The following is a 27343-nucleotide window of genomic DNA, read 5'->3' as shown; positions in this document are numbered from 1 at the left end:
AAACATAAGGAATTTATTTAGAAACCCGTATAAATTCTGTAATAAGTTTCTATAATAAGTTCTATAATGAGTTTTCCTTTTCCTGGCCCAAGAGTTTATAAATAAACAATATTGAACAATTATTTCCTTATTGATCCTAGCATTTGGCTGGAGTAGCTTGGATGGTTAGTTTTATCTCCTTAATTGATAAAGAAGTACAGAATGTGGTGGGGATTCTTTGTATTCTTGACACAGATGCATGTTTCTTATTTAAAATTCTTTCTGTATTCAAATGAAAGTTACTGTGTGAGTTTATTGTCTGTGGTGTGATACTTAATGCGAATTCTAGTTTTATTTATTCCTAAATAAAGGTATAAACATGAAGACAGGGTTGAAGGTATAAACATGAAGGCAGGCATGTTTTTGAGGCTCCAATTAAATCTATAAAGTACAAAATAGTGTAATTCAACTATGTTCAAATAGTATTAGCAGTGAGAGACTACTTAATTTGATGATTAAATAAAATTGTTGATGTGATATTTCAAGAGATTAATTTCTACAAAAGGCATTTAAAATGTATTCTTTCTCACACGTGTGCATATTTCTCTCTCATTCTGTTTTTTATAGTGAAAAGGTAGGCTTTACCAAAGTCATTTAAAGTGTTATTACCTGAAAATTTTATTGTGTCCTCTTTTAAAACATATACATATGAGGCACTATGAGGTCACTGTAACATTAGTGATGAAATATTGAATGATCTTACTCATTTAATTATGCTTTTTGGAAAAAGGTAAGACATTTAGTCATTTTCTTGTTTGGCAGTGAAGAGTAGTTGCAACAGTGGCAGAAACCATCAGTATTCCTTTTATATTTTTATTATATACTGGCGTTGTGCATTGACTTCACTTCTCCTATGGATGAAATGTTTGTTTATTTGAATAACCATAAGCCTTCATTTATATAGTTGAAAGGCTGGATGTATGGTGTGGAATGGCATTGAGATATAAGAAATGAACTGTAGAACTGTAATATGTGACAGTTAATGAGGAAGGATGTGTAATTGGGGTAAGAGTAAGCCAGACCTACAAAGTAGTATTTTATGGAGGTAATACAGTGAAGATAGGACACAGAGAAGTTTTATTTTTGCTTTTATTAGAGTGAAAGGGATAAATGTAAATATAGTAGATGTCTTCTAGTTACATAAAGGTCTTGAGCTTTTTTTTTTTTTTTTTTAACAAACCATAGTTAAAAACAGAAGAAATTTTATAGAGTTTTTATTGATGGTTCATATATATCTGTGTTTATGTTGATGTGTAAAGACTGGTTCCCTCTCAATTGGGCTTTTCTTTTCTGACTGTCAGTAAATGCTAGATGTTGATCTTTCATATGTAGAAGGGAGCAGCGTGTTACAACAGGAACCATCTTATTACCGAGGGGGACAGGTGTGGCTCCATCATCATATTTTCCCCTGTAAGCTTCTCAGGTTCAGCTTGCGCATTTGTGGCATGGATCAGGGCTAGGCTGAAAATAATTTTGCAACAGTATTTCTGGGGGTTGGAAGTGAGACTGTGCAATCCTTGCTTTACTCTGTCTTCTTCATGGGACAGTGCACCCATGGGCACCTTTGCACGTGGCTGTGATGCTGGGAGCAGGGCAGCTGTAGGGACAGGACCCTTTCCCAAGACAACTAAATTCCACTCTAATGAGACCGAGGGCCCAGAATTTCCTCCTTCCTGGTGCCCAGACAAGGACCTTTGCTGGTGTATTTCTGGAGGCAGGAAAGTCAATCAGGCTGAGCAGTTTGTGCCTCGTGGCAATTTGTGACCTAGGGAATGTTCTAAGGACATCTGTTATTAAAATATGCAAGTTCAAATGTTTAGATGTGACTCTTAAACGTCCTTTGGAGGAAATGTTTTAAAAAGAGCTATAATCGACCCATTATCCATCATGTCATGAGGGATAAAGGTGTAAACGTGGGACAGCTCTTCCTCTCTTGTGCTTTGGAAACAATCTGTGCATCACACAAAGCCCCATCCAAGCTTTCTGCCTTTGTGTCGGGGAGGTGGCTGCAACTTAGGCAGCTAAGGCTAGTTTCACTTGCTGTGGGAGGGGTGGTCACTGCTGTGAAAGGGCTAGAAAGAAACCTCGCCTCAACTTTTCTAGAAAGTCTTCTTTAGGACAAATCATGACAAGAGGCCAGAAGTAATCTCTTCTCATTTCCTTATTGAGTAAGAGTGTCTGTGCATCCCCTTTACATGAAGGACAATAATCAATTACTTTTTCTGTATGATTTGGTGAAATTTTTCATTTTTTTCAGTTCACACAAAGATGAATTCCCACGTCACGATTACAATGTATATATGTGCTTTCTTGTCTCATTTTATGACGCTGCTTTGTTAAACGTGTTAAAGAGTTTTCATACCCTCTTTCTATCATCTTAAATTGGATTTATTTTTCCCATTGTTAATGTAAAATAGAAAATCGGAAGACTGATAATTATGTGTAGAAGGATGATTGTACTTAATGTGAAAAGATTTGAATCCTTCCTTGTATGTGAGTGACTGCCAGCCTTGCTATCAGTTTCTTCTGTCATACGCTGCCAACTGTTCTATTTAAGTATTGTGAAAACTCTTTGTTTTTTTCAGGTCGAATGAGTGATTTGAGTGTAATTGGTCATCCAATAGATTCAGAATCTAAAGAAGATGAACCTTGTAGTGAAGAAACAGATTCAGAGCACGACCTAATTGCTGCCATTTTACCTGAGTTAATTGACATAGATATATACCACAGTGAGGAAGACGAGGAGGAAGACGAAGACTGTGCAAATGCTACTGACGTCACGACCACCCCATCAGTGCAGTACATAAATGGGAAACACCTGGTCACCACTGTGCCCAAGGACCCAGAGGTGGCAGAAGCTAGGCGTGGCCAGTTTGAAAGTGTTGCACCTTCTCAGAATTTTTCAGACAGCAGTGAGAGTGACACCCCTGAGTTCCCCATGTCTGAAACAGAATCATCTACGGCTGTGCAACCAAGTGAATCTAACGAAACGACGGAATTGCTTGAAATGACATGGAAGCCTGAGACATACCCTGAAACACCAGAACATTTTTCAAGTGGTGAGCCTGATATTTTCCCCACAGTCCCATCACACAAAGGCCAAGCCACAGAGGGACCAGAATCATTCTCGGACAAAGGTTCTGAGCCTGCCCGTGATAGTCTGGTGCTTGAACATACTGAACCTGTACCCCTCTCTCCTGAAGAGTCTTCAGGAGATGCTGACATCAACCAAGAACCCCCAGAAACGATCATTTCAAGGACCACGGAAGTAACACTTGGTGAAGAGGCAGAAAAAAGTACTTCTATCACCTCTACTCCAAGTACAGTTCCAAGTTCTATGTCAGCAAATGTGTTGGAGGAAGTATCAGTCACATTAACAGGAACCCTCAGGCCTGCTGACCCATTGGCCACTGTGGAGAACTGGGCGGGAATAACCCCTGGACAAATGGTAGAGATCTCTGGGAATTCTTCAATTCTGATTCCAGAAGGCTCTGGGGAAGAAGAAGATAAAGATCAAATGTTCACCGTGGTAACCCATTCATCACAGAGAAATACTACAGATACACTGGTTACTTTAGACACTGGCAAGATAATGATCACAGACAACCTTTTTGATGTTCCTGCAACTGCCGTTTCCTTGGTTTCTGAACAACCTTCTACAGAAATAGTGCCCACAAAATTTGTAGAGGAAACAGACACGTATGAGTGGGCTTTCAGTACGTCTCTTGAGGGAAAGCAAAGGGAAGGTGAGGAGGAGGGAACTACAGCTTCTATAGTTCAGCTATATATGCCTACACAGAGATCAGACCAGTTAATTTTATCCTCTGCGTTAGAAAACTCAAATGAAGCTACAGCTAGTGATTCAACATCTGCTACCAGGAACAGCGTTATGTCCTTAACAACATCCACACAGGCTGAAAGGGAGATGACAAGTTCTAATCCTTTCTTTCCGGAGACAGATATTTTCGACAATCTGGAGCCACAGACCACCAAGCCCAGCAGTAGCAGACAACCTGGAGTTCAGGAAGGGCAGGCCACTGTGCCAGGTAGCCCCGTCTCTCTCTCTATGGAGCAGGGCTCAAGAGAAGCTGCCACTGACCCAGCAACCACCGCTGTTTCTTCATTTTCATTAAAAGTAGAGTCTGAAATTCAAATTAAAAAGGAAATAGCTAGTACTATGTCTCCCCGTGTGGAAACTATATTCCCCTTTGAGCCACCAGGACTAGATTTGAGTAATGTAATGGACAGAGAGGTTACTGAAGTTATAAGCCAGACATCCAAGGACAGCCTTATATCAGAGGCGTCAGTAGAATCAAATCATGGGACAGAAATAAAGGGCTTCTCTACAGATTTTCCTTTGGAGGAAGATTTCAGTGGTGACTTCAGAGAATACTCAACAGTATCTAAAATCGTAACGGAAGAAGAAACAGTAATGATGGAAGGCTCTGGGGGTGCAGCATTTAAGGATACCCAGATTTCACCATTGTTAACCCCTACTTCAGGCCACGTCAATCGCACAGCTGACTCGGAAGGACCTGGGAGCACCTTTGTCAGCACTTCAGCCTTCCCTTGGGAAGAGTTCACGGCCTCAGGCGAGGGCTCAGGTGGGCAAGGGGTCTCAGCCGGCAGCTCTGCTGACCAAGTGTTTCCCGGTGCTGTGGGAAATGTTTTTGGTACAGAATCTCCATTTATTGACCAAGTATTGGGAGAAGAAGGCACTATCCAAGAAGCTGATAAGAGAACCACCAGTTTACCAAGAGCAGAAGCCGAAGGTACTGAAGCTCCAACAGAAAAGGGGGACGTGAAGGTCGATGGCACAGTTTCAGCGGACTTTTCCCAGACGATAAAGCCAACCAAACTGTGGTCCAGCCAAGGAGTCAATACTGTAGGACAAGAAATTGAAATCAAAACAGTATCAGAGGAAAAGATTCAAGAACAAAAATCTGTTGAATCCCCCCAAAGCTCTGTTGCACCAGAACAAACAATTTTTTATGAAACTGGATTTCAAACCACAGGTTACTCTATACTAACAACAGAGAAAATGTATGGTGCTGGTGAGGAAATGGGAAAGGAAGGCATTTCCTTAGTTGACATGTCTACTCCAGATCCAGGAGCAAAGGGTTTGGAACCCCTCACTACTCTCCCCGAAGTTACTGAAAAATCTCATTTTTTCTTGGCTACTACCTCAGTGACTGAATCTATACTAGCTGGAAGTATAGTTACAGATTCATCAATCAAAGAGGAAGAAAATATAAAACTCTTCCCCAAAGTTATAAAGCCAATAATTAAAGAGTCAGATACTAATTTATTCTCTGGCCTGGGATCAGGAGAAGAAGTTTTGCCTACCACAGTGTCAGTGAATTTTACTGAAATGGAACAAATCATTAGCACATTATATCCCAAGACTTCTCAAGTGGACAGCTTAGAAACTAGCATCTCGAGAGATACCACTGAAGACTATGAGGGAATGGAAAATGTGGCAAATGAAGTTGGACCACTCATTTCTAAAACAGACAGCACCTCTGAACATAGTGAGACAGCATCCAGCACAACTTTACTAGAAATTTTAAGTGACACCAGGACAGAAGGACCGTCTTTAGCAACTCTCACCTTCTCCACAGACACTGAACAGCCTCAAAATCAGACTCAGAGTTGGGAAGAAGAAACTCAGAGTAGTCAACCACAACCTACCACTGGGCAAGTCTCTAACAAGAATTCTTCAGTAGCAGAAACTAAAGAAGCAGCAGCCTCTTCTACTGACTTTCTGGCTAGAACTTCTGGTATTGGAATGGCCAAAGGATCTGTTACATCCACAACAAAACCATCTGACTTGTTTCGTGAATATTCCGGAGAAGGATCTGGGGAACTGGATGTAGTTGATTTAGTCCACACTTCCGGAACTACTCAGGCAACCAGGAAAGGAAGCACCACATTTGTTCCTAATAGGCCCCTGGAGAAACATCCTGGGGATCCAAGTGCTAAAAGCTTTCCTGTTGACGGGTTCCCAACAGTTTCAATGGTGCCACCTCTTCATCTAGAGCCGAATGAAAGCTCCCCAGATCCAACCATCACAGTGTCCAACACAGTGTCATATAAGAGGTCCACCGAGGGTGCCGATAGTTTCCACCACCACTTGGGGGGATTTGAGGATTCCACCTTAAAACCTGACAGGAAAAAAGCCACTGAAAATATTATTATAGATCTGGACAAAGAGGACAAGGATTTGTTATTGACAATTACAGAGAGTACCATACTTGAAATTCTACCTGAGCTGACATCAGATAAAAATACTATCATAGATATTGATCACACTAAACCCATGTATGAAGACATCCTTGGAATGCAAACAGACATAGACCCAGAGACACCGTCAGGACCACAGGTCAATAATGAAGACAGCGCTCAAATTCAAGAGAAACACGAGGCAGATGCCAACCTTTCCTTAACTGGGGAACACTTTGAAAGTTCTGGTGATGCTCTTCTGGCGGGCTACACTCAGGCCGCACATAACAAATCCATGACTTCTGAAGACAGAAGCCAGTTCAATCACATGGGCTTTATCTTCACAACTGGGATCCCCATCCCAAGCACAGAAACAGAATTAGATATTTTTCTTCCCACAGCAACATCTCTGCCCATTCCTAGGAAGTCTGTCACAGTTCGCCCAAATATCGAAGAACCAAAAACTGAAGCCAAAGCCCTGGAAGACATCTTTGAGTCAAGCACTTTGTCTGATGGTCAAGCTATTGCAGACCAAAGTGAAGTAATATCAACAGTGGCTCATTTGGAAAAGACACAGGAAGAGTATGAGGAAAAGAAATACGTTGGTCCTTCTTTTCAGCCAGAATCCTCTTCAGGAGCTGGGGAGGCACTAATAGATTCTACACTAATAGGTTCTACACCCCACGGAAGTACTGGCACTGTCCATTTTACGGCTCAGAGTTTAACAGAAGGACCTCATGTGATGGAAAGATCGAATCCCCCAGCTTACACGGATACAACATCACCAGTTTTGGCCTTTGTGAAGCTGTCTCCTGAGACATCATCTCCGTTCACTGTGCCCTTAGGCAGTGGAGCGTCTGAACACACAGAGGGCCTTCAGCCAAGTGCTCTGCCTGGTGTAGATGCTGGCACATCTCAAACGTCCCCAGGAACATTTGCAAATATTGAGGTGACTTTCCAACCATCAAGTGAAGAGCACATTCACATAACTGGGCCTCCATTCTTACCTCTTGACACAGAGTCAGAATCTTCAGAAGACGAAACTAAACCTAACTTTTTAGAACAAATGGAAGCTTTTCCCACAGAATTAATTGTTGAAGAAGGATCTGAGATTCTCCAGGATTCCCCAAACAAAACCCGTGTTCAACTTTCTGGAGAAACAACCAAAGTAGTTTCTAGTATGAGAACCTCTGAGGTTGAAACCCTTGTCACAGCTGCAGGTGAAATTAAGTCAGAAGGTGCTACACTGGGGCCACACCCTACTTCCGCTTCTGCAACCGCTGGGACTGGGGCAGGTGTGGTGCCTCAGCCCAGCCCACAGACTTCTGAGAAGCCCACGGTTCCTTCTCTGGAAATAAACTCTGAAACGCAGGCAGCTTTGACCAGAGGGCAGGATTCCACAGTGGCAGCATGGGGACAGCAAGTGTCAGCAAGAATTCTTGATTCCAATAATCAGGCAACAGTGCACACTGCAGAGTTAAAGATTTCACTTCCAACGCCACCACTTTACCTTCTGGAAACTTCTAATGAAACCGGCTTCCTGATTGACATGAATGAAGAGTCAGTGGAAGGCACAGCAGTCTATTTACCAGGTAAGGTCACGACATTGATAAATCTGTTTCCAAATGTGGAAACAGTCCCTTGGTCCCAACATATGTATATCTGTATAATTTTTATTGTGATGTTAAATCAGTGGAGATTTCTCTATTGTTCACATAACAGTAGATCAGCACACAGTATTGAGTCCATAATGAGAGGCAAAGGAAGCAAGTATCGATCATTTCCGAGCTTTATAGATGTTCCTTTTATTTTTCTGGGTTTTAGAAACAATGTATAATCGCACCATGGAAAAATTGCATGTTAGTGGTATAAAAATTCATTGTCGTTTTACTCACAAGTATTGTTTTGTCATATGTACCATAGTCACACAGAAAACAAATATATTCTTAAAAATCTCTTATTGATAAGTGCTATTATGATAATATCAAAATTTGTCAGGCCTTTAAAATTTGACAGTAGTAAATAGCTCTAATAAACATTTCACATAGTTTGGGCAATATCAGTTATCCATTTATACTTTTATTCAATTTTCTTGCTTCAGGTAGTCCACACAATGCTTCTAACTCAGTGGGTATTCATTTAGTGTTTATTCGAGCTCCGTCAGTCAAGAGAGGATTTCTGTTTTTTTACTGAATGAACAGGAAGCATGAATTTTATGCTAGGTCATATAGACTGTCTCATTTGATCTTCACGAAAAGGCTATACAGCATGTACAGCTCTCCCCGTTTTTAAGAGAGGTTCTGTAATTTGCTAAGGGTTGCACAGCCACACACATTATGGAAAAGTGGGATTTGAACTGAGATCAGCCCTACTCAAAGTCCATGGTCTTTTCACTGTTCTTAGCTGGTTTCCTATTATTATAACACAAAAGTGGATAATTGATAGTTAATTATATGTAAACCAGAAATCTTAGACTATTCATTTTGTAGAACTTATTTTAATTTTACTCAAGCCTAATAATGTTGAGAAGTCTGCTGCAATGGTGTTTTCTGGAACATCATTTGAATAATATTTTCAATGGAATCCAAAAGTAACCATCACCACCTAGCTACTACCTACAAAAAAAAAATCAGTACTTTAAGGGCTGTGTTGGTTCAAAATAAGTTTTATTGTAATGAATATGCTTTACAGCATGGCCTCACTTAGAATTATCCTTCTGAACATTTCAATATTATCTTTTGTACCACTTCAGTTTGTTGTGCTTCAGATAGAGTAAAATAGTCATAACATGCAACTTTTTATAAATGACTTGAACTATTTTATGAATAAAATTGATCAAAGGTGGCTGAAGAATACTTTTTTTTTATCATCCTATATTTAATCTGTAAATGATAAGCATGTAATCTGGCCAACATTTGTCCATTTGCAATTTAGTTACAATATACTTCAGGTTGGTGAAAATATGATATAGGAATCATTGGTAATATTGAGAGAGAATTAAGTTTGACAAATGAATAATAAATGTGTACCAGTTATCCCGTCCACAATGTTTACCTAGAATTAGATGTTGCGTCTTCATTGCAAAACAGATCATCATATTAGGTTAATTCAGTAACTGGACGCTCATATTGCATTGCCTGGTCTATCTGTTGCAGATTTAACTTTCAGAGGTTAATTCAAACTGTGTACAGAAGAATAAAAATTATAAACATAATTTTTTTCTAATTTAAGCTACTTTGTGTTCACAGAAAGACCCACTTTCTTGTCAAGTCCTTGTCCCGTACTCTCAGTGTGGTATCGGGTGTCTGTGGAGGGAACAATAATAGTGCATCACATTTATATGGCACATCACAGTTTCACCAAGCGCCTTCTCCTAAGTGTCATGTTGATTTTGCGCTGAGGCCAGTGTGTAGATGTGCTGTTGACTGTAGCTTCATCATCTAGGCAGAGTACTTTGAAAGGCAGAAAGCTAAAACGGCTAGGGAGGTTTTAAATATTTTTAGGACTACATGAGAAAGAATCTTAGAAGAGTTGGGGTAGTTTTTGAAGTTGGTGTAAGCATCTGAATTAACCTAAAATTGATCCCACACATGCAAATATGAATTTGTCAAGTCTTTCTAGTAGTCTAGAATTTAGTTAACACTCAGAAAGTTTGTTTGACTTTCCTGTATGAAAAAGACTGTTATCTTCTACTAGCAGTACCTTCTTTATCCAAATGTTCCTTAAGTTCATGTTTCATAAGTAGACGGTCTTCTTTTCATGTGTAATTATTTCAGGGTTTTGGGTCTCAAGATTCTTGAACATAAGTTGTAGCTCATATATAACCTATTTATCACAATTATTTTGTAAAACTTTCAACTATTATTTAGATTCTTGAACATTTTGAAACAGGCATCTCTAGAAAAATACTCAAACTCTAATAAATGTAAGCTATTAATATAAAGACAATTATCCAAGAATTGTTATAGAATAATATATGTGCTTCAAATAGTGTAAAAGTATTTGCATTTTCCATTTAAAAACATTTTAAGCTGTTTCTCCTCATAAATTTGTGGCTCTGGCCTTTATATTTATCTGCTAGGAGTGTTGATTTTATTTGTGTTTTAATGAGAAACATAGCAATAAAAATTGGGGGTTTCATGTTAGGTGAGGTTTTTGTGTTTGGGTTTGTTTTTATACAGTAGAGTTTAATCCATTTGTTGCTTTTCTTCAAGTATAGTTTAAAGGAGTACATTTGGAACGTGTTTTTGGAAAAAGCATATTAATGTAGCAGAAGAGACTTCAGTGCACACTTTCGAAGAAAAACAGTTTCTGAGCATTAAGTGGTAAAAGGCAATAATAATTCAAATGATGGTAACAAGCCAATCTGCTAAAAAGAATGCATGTTCTGTGTATCCAACCATTTCACATGAACTAACCTCGTGTAAAAGAATACATTTCCATTCACTGTGCACATATGTGTAATCATTTTTGACTAAAATCAATTGCCATTATCATGCCAACTAAATCTGCAGTAGAATATATTAGTTGCCAGATACTGTGCAAAATATTGTTGAAAATAATGATGATTGAATCCCAGAAATGAATAGATCCAATTTGTAATAATTAGTTATGTCAAGAAACACTCCAGAGAGTAAAGTTAATGTTAATTTTTGTGTGTAGTGTATCTAAATTGCTACAGTAAAACTTATATATCATGGTAGCAATAAGTGACATTTTATGCTAAAATACATTGAAAGTTAGAGATGGGCCTAATTGCTTTTCTTATTTTCCTGAACACGATAGGACTTGATCGTTGCAAAACGAATCCGTGCCTCAATGGAGGCACCTGCTATGCTACTGAAACTTCCTATGTGTGCACCTGTGTGCCGGGATTCACTGGGGACCAGTGTGAACTTGGTAAGATGTCCTTGCCTGAAAGGGTGTAGTGCTTTTACAAAAGAGATATTGGTGGGGCGGGTATTTATACTGCTTGAATCAACCAGAGGATTTCAGAGAAATCCATGTGTAGATGAATTATATGTTCAATGAAGTTAAAGTCATAGAGTGACAAGTAGATTGTGGGAAATGGGGTCATTTGGTTACTGAATTTTGTTAATATACCTAAGACTCAGTGAAGCTTACTCAGGTCAGCTATGTCTTTTTGTGGATTTTACAGATAGGCTTTTTACAAATGTATAGTTGCATAAATATTAACAAACTTTTTTAGTCTATCCCCCAAATGTGAATATCAATAAACAAACAATTTAAATACAGCAAATTTTCTCAAAGCTATATTTTAAAATGAGGGGGCTTAGCTGTAACATTTTGAGATAACTTGCTCCTCTGCTGTGAAGTGGGAGAGAGCCTTGCCTGGCTGTCCCCAGCAGCCAGCCTCACCCGCCTTCACCTCCAGCAGGTATGGATTGCAGGCCTCCTCCTCTCTTTCTAGTTCCGAAGAATGTAACTGTGTTCTTACGGAATCAGTTCCTTTTGTTCTCATTCTTATTTAGATTTCCTTTTCTTAAAAAAAGACTCCATTTTAAAAAATGTATATTTTTATTGATTTCAGAGAGGAAGGGGGGCGGGGATAGAGAGAGAGAGAGAGAGAGAGACATCAATGATGAGAAAGAATCATTGATTGACTGCCTCCTGCACACCACCCAGTGGGGATTGAGCCCACTACCCAGGCATGTGCCCTTGACCAGAATCAAACCTGGGACCCTTCAGTCCCCAGGCTGATGCTCTATCCCCTGAGCCAAACCAGCTAGGGCAAGACTCCATTTTAAATTTGCCTAATTGTAGACCTTATCTCTGATGAAAGAAATGATGGAATATAATAACGGTCGGGTGCTTCTTTTAGAGGTACCAGGATGCTTTTCTCTTAACGATTGAGTAAAGAAGGCTCATGGAAATATTGGGATAAAATCCCTAACATTCATATTGAAAGAGTGCTTGTCTCAAAATAATAGCTCAGTAGTTGTGCCTCATGCTCTAGTTGAGTGGTTCTGAGACTTCAGTGTGCATCAGAGTCACCTGGAGGGCCGGGTAAATACAGATTGTTGTTACCCCAGCCCCAGTATCTGATTCAGTAGATAAATCTGGGGTGGGCCTGGGGTGTGCATTTCCACCATTCTCAGGTGATGCTGCTGTCGCTGGTCCCAGCACCACACTCTAAGGACAACTGTCCTGGACAGCGGGGATCTATGGAATGTCTGAAAGCCAAGGAGTAATATTATGACTGTGTCCAAAGAAGGCGACCGTCGGCAGAATGGAGGAGATATTGGAGAGGGAAGGGCCCAGGGCTTGGGCGGCCTGCCAGATATTGTCGGTGTTTCAGGAGTGAGGAAATCGGAGCATGAGCCAGGATTGGGAGTGGGTAGGCTAGACTAAAACCTGATCCATTTTAGGGCTCATGTGACTCATCTAAAAGAAATGGACACAGTGATCCTCCTCTAAATTGTTGAAATTTTCTTAGGGTTTCCAGATATTTAGCAAATAAAAATATAAGAAGGTCAGTTAAATTTTAATCTTAGATTTAAAAAAAGAATATTTTTTCACTCTAAGTATGTCCTAACTATAAAATGGGACATACTTATACTAAAAGATTTTTTCTTTTAAATCTGAAATTCAAATTCAACTGGCTATCTTGTATTTTATCTAGCAACCTCACAGTAACTAGAATCCTTCGATTGTTTTGAAAGTTCTTTTGTGGCCTTTTATGATTTTATTTCAGAATTCGATGAATGTCACTCTAACCCCTGTCGCAATGGAGCCACGTGTGTTGACGGCTTTAATACGTTCAGCTGCCTCTGTCTTCCCAGCTATGTTGGTGCACTTTGTGAGCAAGGTAAGAGCTATTGCAACATTTGTAGGATGAACTTTATTGATACTTCATTTTCAATGTTACTTCTGGAGAGTCTTTTGTCATAATGACTTGGATATTTTTAGTCCTTTGGCCATACTGCATAGTCTTTCCTGCAGAGGAAATCCACAGGTTCCTAAATACTTGAGGTTTCCTCATGTGTCCATAGTTCACAACATCTGAAAAATAGTGTTGACTTGATCATTTTTATTTCACTGATAGGATGCAATTGCAGACAGGCACACTGAGCAAATTTAAAACCATCTAGCCAACAAAAGGAACATTGTTATATGTATTCCTCCAAAGGACAAATTAGGAATAGACCTTAATCCATGTTCATGGTTTGTTCCAGGTAGTATTGAATTCAATGTTAGTTGCCTTTATTTTCTCCCCCTACGCACTTGAGACTCAAGGGACTTATTTTTCTTAGTCAATCATCTCTGGAGAATGAGTTTATATAGTTGTTAGAACGCATTGACTTGGACTTGGCAAACACTACGTAAAAGATATTGTGAATCTGCTCAATAGGGAATTTTCCTACTGAAGAAGCATTTACTTTTTCTGAATGAAAGAAAGGCCTATGTTCACGATGGCTTAAATCTCCTGATCCCTGTAATTTGCATTTTATGGCCCACGTGAGAGTACATGTTAGGTGGTTAATGGTAACATTTCTTAGTCCCTGCATCAGAAACAGATCACATGCTCAGCACACTAAGCTTTGGAACGCCAATTTCCTCTACTTAAAGTCATACAGTGATTTGGCTTTGACAAAAGTGCCTAATGCCAAACTTCCATTCCACCAGACAAAAGGAAAATGTATTAGACTCAGAACACATTGGTCTAGCCCTACATTTTACTTTTTAGCATTAATCCAAACATCACCACAATTAAACAAAACTAAAAGGAGCCTGTATTAAATTGCCAATCGAAGGGGATAGCTGATGGCTGAGTTTTTAGATTTTTTTCCTTTTCTCTTTATTGCAAAGGAGGAATCTATTTGCTTTAGAATTTTAAAAGGTAAATATGAAAATTGACCAAGCAATTTCTCACTGTTTCCCTTCTTAAATGAAAACAGTGAGAAAAATGCTATTTGTTAAAGAAAACATAGGGTAATATACTCGAGTTATTAAAATTTGTTTAAATGATTCTTGCTCCACTTATTCCAAATATGAGGAGCAATTAAAAAATCACACTTATTCCAAATACAAGGATCAATTCAAAAATCATTTGTTCAACAGGTGTTAATGGCGCACCTACTGTTTTCAAGGCACTGTTCTGGGCACTGGAGATAGAGCTCTGAACAACACAAACACAGCCTTGATCTTGGCGACTCAGCATAATTCTTGGCAGAGAATAAAAAGAGATACTACTTGTGGGATACTTTATAGTTTATAAAATGCTTCCAGGTACATCATTTCATTTGGTTGACACAGTATTTCTATGAGTAAATGGGTTAGAAATTGAGGCTCAGCGAGAAACAAGTGCGTATGTGTTAAAGGTCACACAGCTAGAATGCGAGTGTGGGGAAAATGAACCTAAGCTGCCTTTGAAAGCCTAGGTTTTTCTCAATATCTTCACCCTTCTAAAGTAACTCTGACAGATAAGCATTTTATTTATGTCTGTACCTGATGCGGTAACACATCCTTGAGAGGGACTTTGGGGCCAGTTACCTTTTCCATCTCTTTAAAGGAAAATCAGAAAGAAAAGGTTTTGGGTTTTTCTCTCATTTCCAGTGCCACCTAACTTTCAGGTGCGTTCTCTATTTTTTTTTAACAGTGAGTTAGACTTTCATCCACATGATGAGCAACATTCATCCTGGTCTGTTTACCAAATGCAGCTGTGCTCCTGTGATTTATTGGCAGGACTCTGAAGGAGTTTTTCTGCTCTTTTCAGGTTGCCTAAGAGCAAATGTTTTCTTCATTCACAGCAGCATTGTTGTCTAAACAGTTTTCTGTCCAAATTCAGTGATGACTGTGTTGTTGTTTCTTCAGCTGACCTTTTCTGTTCTCTCATTAGTAACATCCCAAGTCCCAGTAACTCTGGAATAGGGGCTGCAATTTGGTGGAATTATAACAGATTTGAGATCTGGAAGAGGGTCTTAGAACAGTGGAGAGACACACAGATGGCCCCCACTAAAGTCAGGGACGTAGCTTGTCAGTGAGAAGTGCCCAAGTGTTGACAACTTAAGACTTGACAGCTATATGTCAGAGGTGCTGAAAACGTTGCCTACATATCATAAGGCGAATCGATTTTTTTGTGTGAGATTGTTTGAATGACAGTTTCATTTTCCGTGACCATGAGCAGAAGTGTCATACCCTCCCCCAACCCAATCCCAACATGCACAGGCACAACAGAATCTGGGACTTTGTAATGCAACCTATGCATTATAGGAGTTTTAAAACATAAGAAGTATTTTCATGTCAGATGTATTCTAAGGCTGTGTCACCCAAAAGAGTTGCCTTTTGAGAAATGAAATGTGTGTTACATTATTTTTAGGTAAGATGGGATAAACAAACAGACTGCTTCTGATACCTACTTTCAGAAGAGTATGATCATGTATTTTTTTGGGGGGGGGGTTAAAGGAAATATAGTGGTAATCTATTTTAATGATAAAAGATAAAACCAGACAAAAATCACTTGGGTTAATAGAAGATAAGAAAGAGTGTTATAGAAGACTTTTTTGTGATGCATTATTCACAAAAAATAAATAAGTTAAGGATCTTCCAGAATTTTAAGCCATGTGTCTTAAAATAAATTATAATTTCCAAGGATAAGGAACACTATGCTATTATAATATCACATTATTGACTTTGGCAGCAAGAATGTTCTAAAAATTTTTCCAGTTGTCCTCCCATGTAAACCAACCCCCTCATATATGAAGATTGGTTTCTTCCCCACCTCTCATAGCTCAGCTCTGAGTTCTTCCCTGAGAATTCCTCAAAAAGAAAATTACTGCATCCAAGTAACAAAATATGCTTCATTCTTGGGCACTGAGTGCTACTTTTATACCAAGTGAGCAAGCTATGTCCTGTGTCCTTTCCCGTGAGATCTAGTGGTCTCCATACAGCACTTTCCTAGAACGCAAAGCTTCCAGTGCACATGATTTAAATCAATTAGTCAGCTGGCTGTAGCTAAACAACAGGCCAGTTAGACTAAACTGAACTAAAGACTGTTCTCAGAGATCAGTTGCATCTGTCGTATGAGTATGGCCTAAATCACTGAAGCCAGGGAAAAATAAATTTAATCTCTCAGGCCACAGGCTTTCCCACAATTGTGGAAAGAGGAGTAAATGGAGTGACAGTCAATCTGACTTTCAATTTGGCCACCAAGTCTGGTACATAAAACAAGCATTTATTTCATGGAGTAAGGTTTTGTTTTCTTCATAGATCAGTAAAGTAAGGGGAGGAATGGATGGTCATTAGGTAATCTAGAAAGTTTTCTTGGTGCTTAAAATGCTATGAACTTTACAGTTTTGCTAGTTTTTGCATGTAACTACATATATTTGTGAGAATTGTTTTGTAGAAATAAAAAAGTATTTCAATTAATTATTATTAAATACAGAATTTAACCTCATTTGTCAGTGGGTGAGTCTGAGGGAAGATTACCACTGAAAATGCAGTGCTATGAGTAAGGCTGCTTTCCTATGAAAACACATCAAAACTGGCAATCTAGAAAGTATAGCTGACACTCACTGCCAGTATATAATTTAGATATATTGAAGAAATGTTTTCATCCTACCAGAATACTGGTTATAGTCTGCTTATTGTGAAAGAGGAAACAAAATAATGTATATCTATACTAATTAAAGGGTTATATGCTAATTAGACCAGACATCTTCCGGATGTCCTTCCGGAGAAAGCCATGGTGGTGGGGCTGAGGCAGAGGCAGTTAGGGGCAATCAGGCTATAGGGGAGAGCCGTTAGGGGGATCAGGCTGGCAGGGGAGAGCAGTTAGGGGGATTAGGCAGACAAGGGAGCAGTTAGGGGCATCAGGCAGGCATGCAGAGTGGTTAGGGGCAATCAGGCAAGCAGGCAGAGTGGTTAGGGGCCATCAGGCAGGCAGGCAGGTGAGCGGTTAGGAGCCAGCGGTCCCAGATTGCGAGACCCTGCGGGATCGGGCCTAAAGCAGCAGTTGGACATCCCCTGAAGGGTCCCGGATTGGAGAGAGTGCAGGCTGGGCTGAGGGACCACACCCCCCCCCCCATGCACAAATTTCATGCACTGGGCCTCTAATATATATATATATATAATGGGCTTAGTGGAATACTGGGACTGAAGTTAAAGAGCTCAGGTTTTATAATTCTTAATAAACTTAAAATCCAGATGCATTTGCACTTGCAGTTACCTACATTCCTGCTCCTTTTGGGAAGAAGGCACACAGCCTTAGCTGTATCCCAGAAGCTGCTACCGATGAAGAATTTTTTTCTCTTTGTAAATCTTACCTGGCCAGAGACTGGCCACCAGCTATCTCTCTGGGAAGTGGGAAAGGACTACTCCTACTTCCAGACCTTTGAAGTACTCATGCAAGCATCCAGAATCCTATTAGCCAAATTCTTATCACTAAAAGTTTCATTGGTAAGGAATTAGCCCCAACTATTTCACCAGTAAGTCAGTAGACACTGCAGCTTAAGAGGTTTGGCTGGCCTCTCTTCCAGTCTTCTCTCCTGCTAACGCTGGCTCTAATTGAGGACACTGCAGTTAGATGCTGTCTTTTCAGTCCAAAGATGCACAGTAAGTTCTCACTTAACATCCTCCATAGGGTTCTGAGACTTTAAGTGAAATGATGTCTTTATTTCAGGTTAGTGTGTCAGGCCTGTGTCTAACCATAGGCTGACGGTTATAAACAACAGTTAAGTTCCTATAGCATCCCATCTATGTTATAATAAAACAAAGTTGAATGGAACAACAAGATCTTATTTGAGGACCTGCAGTACAGCCATCCATTTGGCAGGAATCACTTGGCCTCTCTTTATCATAATATTTTTGTCATCATGCCACATTTTATGGATCCATTACTTCAGGGATGTTGCATTGATATTGCCTTGGGTCTTCAGTTAGCACTTGGATCAGTGAGCCAAGTTTAGATGACATAGATGTGTTTAAGAAGCCTCTGCCTTATTTCTTCCCAGACACGGAGACATGTGACTATGGCTGGCACAAATTCCAAGGGCAGTGTTACAAGTACTTTGCCCATCGACGCACGTGGGATGCAGCCGAACGGGAATGCCGTCTGCAGGGCGCCCATCTCACCAGCATTCTGTCTCACGAAGAACAAATATTTGTGAATCGTATGTACCAAATATACACTGGTTTCCTGAAGATTCATTCATTCTCACCACCTTCTTAGCTTTCTCTCCTGTTTAATTAAAAAGAACAAGCACTTTCTCAGTTGTGATTCCACTTATTAAATCCTTCATCGATGAACTACTTAAAATCATATATCTGGTATGAGTCCCCCATTTGGGGGAATATTCAACTATAACATAGGAAGGCATTTCTTGGATGGCCTGCAATAAGAGGTGAAACAGCATACTATTTGATCAGCTTTTTACTTACAAAAATGGCTGCATCTTAGGGTTCAATCTAATTCTTCTGATGGTTACCTTCATAGTCTATTTAGAATACATGCATATGTTGTCTAAAGTTAAAGAGAAAATTGCTTTCAGTTATTTTTGTCCCAGTAATTCAAACTGAATTGCTTATAGAACCCTATTCTTATCTCCTGTGCATAATTAGTTCTCATCCAAAATTCTATTATTTTAGGCCATAGCAAGAGGACTTCATATTAAGATCATGAATAGACAGAGACAATACTAATGCAACTTATTACCAAAGCTGTTTACTTACTCTTTAAACTATAGCAAAGAGGAAGGCAAGCTAGCTTTCATGTAACAAATATGTAGAATTTTTTTGCTCATGAAACATTATTTTATGCTCAATTAAATATGTTCTCATGATGGCTCCTATCTTTTAGAAATGTGATTGTTAATTTGCAATTTGGATAGAGGTTCACTTAACTTTTTTGCATGGTATGCTTGCCAATAACTCATCTTATGGTGAAAACAATTAATTTTGAGGAAATTTTGCAGGACTGTTTGGTCTAGATATTCACTGTCTAAACTGCTTTGAGAAGAAACATGTGGCTTTCAAAGTGAGGTTAGCATGGGTAAGATCTGTCATGTTTTATTGGGTCACTGAATTTTTGCCAATGTTGTAACTTTAAAAATATATATACATATATATATTTTATTGATTTCAGAGAGAAAGGGAGAAGGATAGAAAGATAGAAACATCAATGATGAGAGAGAAACATCATCAATTGTCTGCCTCCTGCATGCCCCCTAATGGGGATTGAGCCCAAAACCTCAACATGAGCCTTGACCAGAAATTGAACTGTGACCTCTTGGTTCATAGGTCAATGCTCAACCACTGAGCCTCTCTGCATGGTCACCAATAGCATAACTTAATAAAAAGAATAAATCAAAAGTTTCTATCAGAGTAAGGATGAAGAAAACCATTAAATAATTGTAAAGTGCTAGAAAAATAATGTCTATGTCTCATGTTTTAATGTTTTACAGTGTTTGAAAATTAGCTTTTTAGTTTAAAGCACATTGGGCAAAAGGACAAAAGACAGACTATGAAAAATGTTTACGAATAACAACAAAAATCCATCCAGAAAAGAGGATGCACGATTCATTCTGAAAATATTTTTTTGTATGTTTCATCCATATATTGCGAAGGTAATAAAAATATCCATGTTATTTACCATCTTTCAGGTTTGGGCCACGACTACCAGTGGATAGGCCTCAATGACAAGATGTTTGAGCATGACTTCCGTTGGACTGATGGCAGCACACTGGTAAGCTGCTGATGAAAAGGATTCCTAGGAACTTGGTACTGTGTGCTGATTGCATTGTGTGGAGGGCGCATTAGACTGGAGACCAGTTCAGTGACTTGCTCAGGGTCACTCAGTGAAATAAAAGGGAGTTAGAGTAGAGTTCCATGAGAATCAATCCAACCACCAGTCCTGCAATCACGGTGGCTCTCTTGATAAGAGGACTGGATCACATTCCCATTGAACGGGGAAGCCACATAATCAGAATTGCCTCAAGTCTGTCTTTCAGATAGTTATGTTGGCTTTGCATAGCTTCAAGATAAAAAGGGAAAGAATAACTGTAAAATAAAATGCCTTTAAAAGATACCTTTCTCTATTAAATAATTGCGCTGGAAATCTGCTATAAGGCATGGCTCATTTTTATCCAAGCAAAATGCCCTATTTTTTCATCTTAAAAATTTTTTTGAATGATGATCTTATGAATTTCCTTCCACTCAAACTCTGCTGACTAATTATATGCTTTTTAGCTTTCTCTACTTCATAAAGAAAGGAGTGGTTATACTGGCAACAGTCTTGAGTAGGCTGTACTAAGGTTCCTGAGTTAGGATTGGCAAAGGTGCTTTTTAGAAATAGTTCCAGTGTGGTTAGCTATACGAGTGGTTCTGGCCCTGGCTGTTAGAATCACCAGGAGACTGCAATTAAACAACCAGTGCCTAGGCCTCAGCTCAAAGTCATTACTGTAGAACCTCTGATTCTCAAGTGCAGACAAAGTTGGGATCCACTGGCTACAGTAAGTGTAAATTTAATTCTAATTTACCTAGTAAATAAGTAAGAAGAAAAATTGAAAATAGTTGTTAAGCTCTTTCTTGGCTGTGAACCGCTTAGCTGCTTATATTTCATTCAGTACCTGCCATTCACCTATATCTATAGAGCTTGGCAAAATGTAAGGTTCATCTAGAACAATGATGGCGAACCTATGACATGCATGTCAGAGGTGACACTCGAACTCATTTTTTTGGTTGATTTTTCTTTGTTAAATGGCATTTAAATATATAAAATAAATATCAAAAATATAAGTCTTTGTTTTACTATGGTTGCAAATATCAAAAAATTTCTATATGTGACATGGCACCAGAGTTAAGTTAGGGTTTTTCAAAATGCTGACATGCCGAGCTCAAAAGGTTCCCCATCACGCTCTAGAACAAATGCCAGAGTAATCTCTGTTTCTGGAAGCTGTACTCTGTTCAGGGAAGCTTCTTGGTGCCCTTGTGGATATACTCCCTAGTTCATCTGTGTCGATCTCTTACTAAGCACTTTGCATTTGTTTTTGCCCCACAATAACCTCTCAGGGGGCATTAGGTGTTTTACAGGTAAAGAAAGGGAGGTTGGGATATTTGCCCATAGTCACAATGCTAGCAAGTGGTGAAGCCAGTATTTGAACTTAGACCTGTTTCCAAAGCCACAGACCTCCTTTAGCAATCCTGCAATAAAGCTTGCCCTGTCATGATCCCTTATGTTTAATCAATACTGTTTTTCGTTCAAGTTCATAAGTAGGTTCTTTGGCAGGATTCAGAAGTAATAGGGAAAGTAGATTGTCCATAAAACATATTCCTGTAAGACAGCGATTCTCAACCTGTGGGTCGCAACCCCTTTGGGGGTCGAACGACCCTTTCACAGGGGTCGCCTAAGACCATCGGAAAACACATATAATTACATATTGTTTTTGTGATTAATCGCTATGCTTTAATTATGTCCAATTTGTAACAATGAAATTGGGGGTCACCATAACATGAGGAACTGTATTAAAGGGTCGCGGCATTAGGAAGGTTGAGAACCACTGCTATAAGATATATGAACCACACCTCTTGGGTCAATTAGTCTTGTCTTCTAATTGTCCTTGCTCAGTGGTGTATGTGCAGTTTTTGCATCTGTATGTTTTCTTTTTGTTGTACCTAAGGGGATCAATTTGGTCAATTAGATTATTATTGGTATGACTTAAGTCCTTATATTCATTTTAATGGAAGAGAGACTTGTTTTTATTCATTTGTAAGTGAATACATAAAAATTAAAATGACATTTTTCTGTGTATTACAATAGTTAAAACTGTTTCCATAATTCTCTTAATGCAGATTATATAGTATAGGCATTTAATGTGTTTTTGCTTATTGGATGCATACTGCTTTCTTTGGGATAAACTGGGTTTATAGGATACCCACCAATGGGTCTTCCTCTCACAAACTTTCCTTTATAAATAGCGCAGTGGAAAGTGCAGGTAGTTGTGAGCTTCCAACTATATTACAGATGCCAAGGATGCAGGTGGCCATTCAGGTTGGTACTTACTCGTGCCCTGCAGAACCAGACCACATAGTCTCCCTGTATGTGCTGGCCCTGAGCCTAGAAGAGCTGCAGCTGGCTGAGTGGAGTATGTGTAAAGCCTGTCATTTGCAACATACATGCTCACCTGATTGGGCCAAGTCCCTGACTATGTGCAATCTCTCATTGGTTACATAGAATTGATTTGTCTGTCTTCATTCTTACCATTTTTGCATGTTCCTACGTGTTTATTCTGATCTCTCCATTAGCAGTTCGGCTCTTCAAAGAAGTGTTTCTCTTGCTGGCTTTTTATTTCTCATGGTTTCCATGATAAGGCCCTAGAAGCTCTGTGAGCTTGGTCAATGAGACTGAATATTGACATACCTGGCAGGCATGTAAGACCTGTAACATATCTTAGGGAATTTATCTTCCCTGTCAGGTGCCATTCCAGTTCACTTGGCTCATCAGATGCCATTATTCCACTAAGCCAAAGCAAGCCAACTTAATCATTTTTTTTGTCTGTGTCTGTTAATTTTCAGTGGATTGTGAAATGATCATTTTCATAGTCTAAACTTGGTAAATAAGCAATCATTGCACTTTGTCGAAAAATATTGATCTTTCCCAGGAATTTCCAGAGGAAGATAACCATTGATAACTGTACATTGTAAACAGGAACCTTACTCTAATTAATTCACATTTTTAATTGAAAGCTAAGGGTGATGGAGAGCACACCAAGTGGGGGCCTTGGTTTGAAGAAGGCAGAAAATGAATTACACTGACAAGCAAAGTTTATCAAAGAAATGACACAAGTAACTCCAGAAAAAAACTCTGACTGGCCCTCGGTTTCCTCTCAATTCATTCTTTGTATGAAATGAAAGTGTGGTAAGGAGTGTCCCTTAACTTTGAACATTTTGGAACAGAAAGACCATCTTCCCAACAGCCTGTCTCCCTCCCATCTGACTGATCTCTGGCCCACTTTTTGCTTTTGAAACCACCCTTGCCTCCATCCCTTCCTTTCTGAGACAGGCTAGGTGTCTCACCCTCGTTTACAGTTCTTTCTACAGCCACCATCCCCTTAACAGGTTCCATATGTGCACAGGCCTCTGAATAAAAGAGTTCTCCTTTGTTTCGCTGTTTACTCCAAGTGTCTTGCTTTTGAAAATACCCTTAGTAGTAAACTCTTCATCGAAGAAAGCAGTATCTGCTTACCCTTGGAAATGGTGTTAACTTGACTGTGTGTAATTTTAAGGACTTTGTTTATGTTTTAGAGTGATTGCCCCCTCTTCCCTCCCCCACTTTTTGTTTGAAAGATTTATCATTGCTTATCCTTCTTGGGAGGTAGAGCAGTATTGAAACAAAAAGAACCTTTGCTATTTACCGTATATTATCTTTGGTTACTCAGTCTAATATTCAGTAAAAACAAGTTTATATTAGGTCTCAATTTCAATAATTTCTTCTCTTGAAATAATTAAACTTTGCTTCCAACTTGCAGCATAATTATATCATATTTAACATGCTTTACAGCTAGACTAATTTAATTACATGCTTAGACTAATTTAACAATGTTATTTGTCCAAGTTACCTAAATTGCCTCTCTTCTTCAGATCCTGGTCAATTCACTCCACATTACTGGCCTCTATAATAGGATGTTGATATATAATTAACCAAGTGCAAAACTCTTGCTTTTGTTATATTTTAAAAAATGATTTATTTGATGCATTTGCCCAATAAATTTCACAAAAGAATGCTCATGGATAAAAGTGGTTATAGGCTTCGCCTTGTGATTTCTATGGAGGTTATTTTCTCTTAACACATTGACATTTTCACTTTGTCACTTGGGTTTCTACTACGTTATTTCTACCAGCAGTTATTTCTACTACCAGTTACTCTTTAACTCGACTATTGATCTCTAACAGTGAAATGCCCCAAGTGCTTTGTTGGAAACCTTGACAAATAACCTCAATAATGAATTACTTCACTTGTCACCCAAGTAATGTCTTCAAAGACACTAAGTTAAACCATCCAAGTTAAATACACATTAAAGCTGGCAAACTTAAGCAAATATTTCTTATCTAGCTTCTATACTATTATCTGACTTTTAAGTTCTTGCCTTAACTAATTGTTAAATGAATGACTAGTCTGAAGTGTTTCCCCCCAGATCTGTTTTTGCGGTGCCTGTGACCTTCCTTTCTCCTTGCCTTAAACTCTTGTTACTCCCTTCTTAAAATTCTTCAGTGTCTTCCTATTGCCTTCAGTGAAAGCTCTAATGATGAGCATGGCATACCAAGTCCATGCACTCCACCTGTCACTTCCTAAGCAATCCCATCTCAAAGAATAAGCCAGCACCCCTCACTCCTGCAGCTCTTTGCACACACTTGCCCTAGTGCTTAGAATGTTCATGCCCCTTACTACATTTTATTTAAGAAGCATTTCAATACCTTGCTTAGCTAAAGGTCTTCTTCCAGGAAGCCCTCCAAGCTGGGTGTGACTAAATGCTCATCTTTTGTGTTCCTGCGGTTCCTTGTGCCTCTTCCCATCCTACCACAGACCCCTGTGGTGTAAATTTCCTGACACTGTGCTCTCTGAGGCAGAGATTAACTTTCATCTCTATTTGTTCAACACCTAGCAGAGTTGTTGACAAAAATAGAGACCTAACAAATGTTTTTTGAATGGTAATCAATATCCATAAATTAATTGTTCAACCAACTCACTGTTATCTTATGAATCCTGAAATGACCAAGTAAGTCTTTTGGCTGAATCTCTTTGTGGCAATTCTTGCTTAACCTAAATTAACTATTTTATTTAAAGTTGTACCAAGATGAAAAACATTAAAACATAATAGGTAAGATTTCAAAATATGGTGACAAGAAAACAATGTTCCTCACAAGCAGAAAGTTATAGCCGAGCATAATGTGTCTTACAAAAGTTATTAACGCAAAGGACATAGGTGTTCCCACTGGGAATGATAACAGTTGTGTCCATGGTTGTCCCAAGAATACATTTGCAATGAGCTTTGGAAAGGAAAGGTGGAAAGCAAACATTTCCACCACGGCCCCTCTGCAGGTTTGACCAAGGATAATTGTTGCCTAAGGTTGGACAGAGCTTCATTTATTCATCCACTGTCTGTGACTGTCCTTTTAAGCACAGACGTCAGGAAACACTATGGAAACATTTTTACTTTCTAGCAAAATCATTTTTACAGCTTTCCTTGAACTATAGACTACAGAGTGTCCATGGACACCACAATCAGGGAGATATTAGAAACAGTTGGGTGCTTTAATCACACTACTTACCTCTTTAAAATCAACCCATGGACAGCAGAGATTTAAAGCTGTTACCATCCTGCTCCCTCCGGCTTCTGACCCCCAGGAATGAGGCTTCCAGAGGCAATTCCTTCCTCTCATTCCTTCCCTGAGTTCCCCAGCACCTTCAAAGCTAACCCGTCACCACGGGAGACCTGATGCTTCATGGATCAGACACAGCGACTTGAAAGAAAAATGCCACCTTCGGTAGCATTGTCCAGAGGTGGAGGATTGAATAGAACTGACAGCCCAGTTAGTTCCCTGTTTAAAATGCTGAGGAGCTTTAGGAAAGTTTGATGTGTTTGGTTAAAAAAAACTCACCAAATCCTGAATTTATTCTTCGACATTTTCTGCATCTCTTGCACATTTTCCCTTCAGTCATCTCACTTTGTTCGCACTTAAGCTGACCCCTGCAAGGCTGCTGGCGTCAGGGCTTCCTAGGAAGTAGTCATGACTTCCTCCTCCTCGCTCTCCATGTCCACACAGACCTCTTCTCCTCTGCACGGGTCTGAATCTCCTGAATTAGTAATCTTGAACAAGTTGCTAACTCACAGATCCATCAATGTCTAGCCAACTCATCTTGTCCCTTGATACTTACGAAATAGATTACAAAAAAGCTAATTGATAGCCTTTGCTACTTAAAAAAAGTCCTACTTTAAAATATTTCTAGAACATAACTGAATTTTTATTTCATTTAATAAGCATGGTCCAACATTGGTGAGCTGGCACACCTAGAATTTGGGGCACCCACTCGCCCTACTGGTTGGAGTTGACGTGTAAGAATAGCCAGATTGGTTGTGGGTTTGACTTTAAATCCAGAGTGCCTTTTCTTCTTTCATAAATAAACACATCAGTCTGTCAAGCAAAGTATTGTGAGAAAAACCAGCTTTGAAAAAGGTAGAAACAATAAAGAAATAGCCCTTAACCCAGGAAGAGACACTTAAAAGGGGCAGAGAAAAGGAGTAACAAATTGCAGGCCATAAACTCTTGCTCTTTTTTGCAGGAATGGATCATCATTATCCTTTATAAACACAAAGGCTTTGGCCTCCTCCCTCTCCCAGATGTCTTGGACATTGAAAAGAGAATCAGGAGAATTAACTAATTCCGGTGTTTTCTAAGCTTGTTTGTAGGTTTCTGCTTGTTTGAAAGGATTACACATGCTTTAGCAGAACAATAATGCAAAACAAACCTTCAAGCCCAAAACTTAAGTTTTCCTCTTGCCACCTGAAAATCTAAGCCTTTCTAGAAAGTATTTGCAGATGGGTGTGTGTCAGCTGTGCTATGGGTTTTAGCTCCAAATGCCACTTCTCTGTGAACAAGCCACTCTGCATAACGGTGTCAATTTAATTATGTCAAACCTCACAGGCTTCATTATATTAACCTAAAAGCCAAGGAAAATGTATGCAGTTTCCTCAGCCTCTAACACATTCCTCATTAGTAGAACTCTCAGTTTCTTTTCTGCAGAAGACCACCGAGCTCTTAATGACAATTTTTCATTGTGCTGCAGCTCAGTTTGGTTTGAAACCAAGCCCCGGTCCTTCTGATTCTACACGGGTAATATGAGGTGCGCTAGAGTAGCTCTGGAACATAAAACCTTCATCTCCACCTTGCCTTTCCTTGAGGGCAGATGGCTAGTGAAGGGTCAAACACTGGAAGAACAACATTTGCCCATCCCCGGAACATCATTTCCCAATTGAGAAGATTATAAGTAAATGATCAATGCATTGCCGTTCCTTCTCACAGATGCTCTTCCAGCATGCTCCCTGAAACTTTAAAGTCACATACAGAC

At 39.3% G+C, this 27343-nt stretch overlaps 1 protein-coding gene across 3 annotated transcripts in view; it reads left to right on the top strand.

Annotated features, from left to right (window-relative positions):
- Nucleotides 1-27343, top strand: part of VCAN (versican) — a 106793-nt gene that overhangs the window by 61613 nt on the left and 17837 nt on the right. For 2 of the 3 annotated variants that reach the window (XM_059694161.1, XM_059694162.1), the window contains 5 exons: nucleotides 2625-7853; nucleotides 11047-11160; nucleotides 12977-13090; nucleotides 18234-18392; nucleotides 19881-19963. In XM_059694161.1, coding sequence (XP_059550144.1) covers nucleotides 2625-7853; nucleotides 11047-11160; nucleotides 12977-13090; nucleotides 18234-18392; nucleotides 19881-19963 — 5699 coding nt within the window. The remainder of the gene's footprint in view (nucleotides 1-2624; nucleotides 7854-11046; nucleotides 11161-12976; nucleotides 13091-18233; nucleotides 18393-19880; nucleotides 19964-27343) is intronic. The other variant, XM_059694163.1, reaches the window with a different exon arrangement.

The sequence above is a fragment of the Myotis daubentonii genome, chromosome 4 (genome assembly GCF_963259705.1).
Source record: "Myotis daubentonii chromosome 4, mMyoDau2.1, whole genome shotgun sequence".
In the NCBI taxonomy this organism is placed as follows: Eukaryota; Metazoa; Chordata; class Mammalia; order Chiroptera; family Vespertilionidae; genus Myotis; species Myotis daubentonii.
This window is presented reverse-complemented; position numbering and strand designations above follow the sequence as displayed.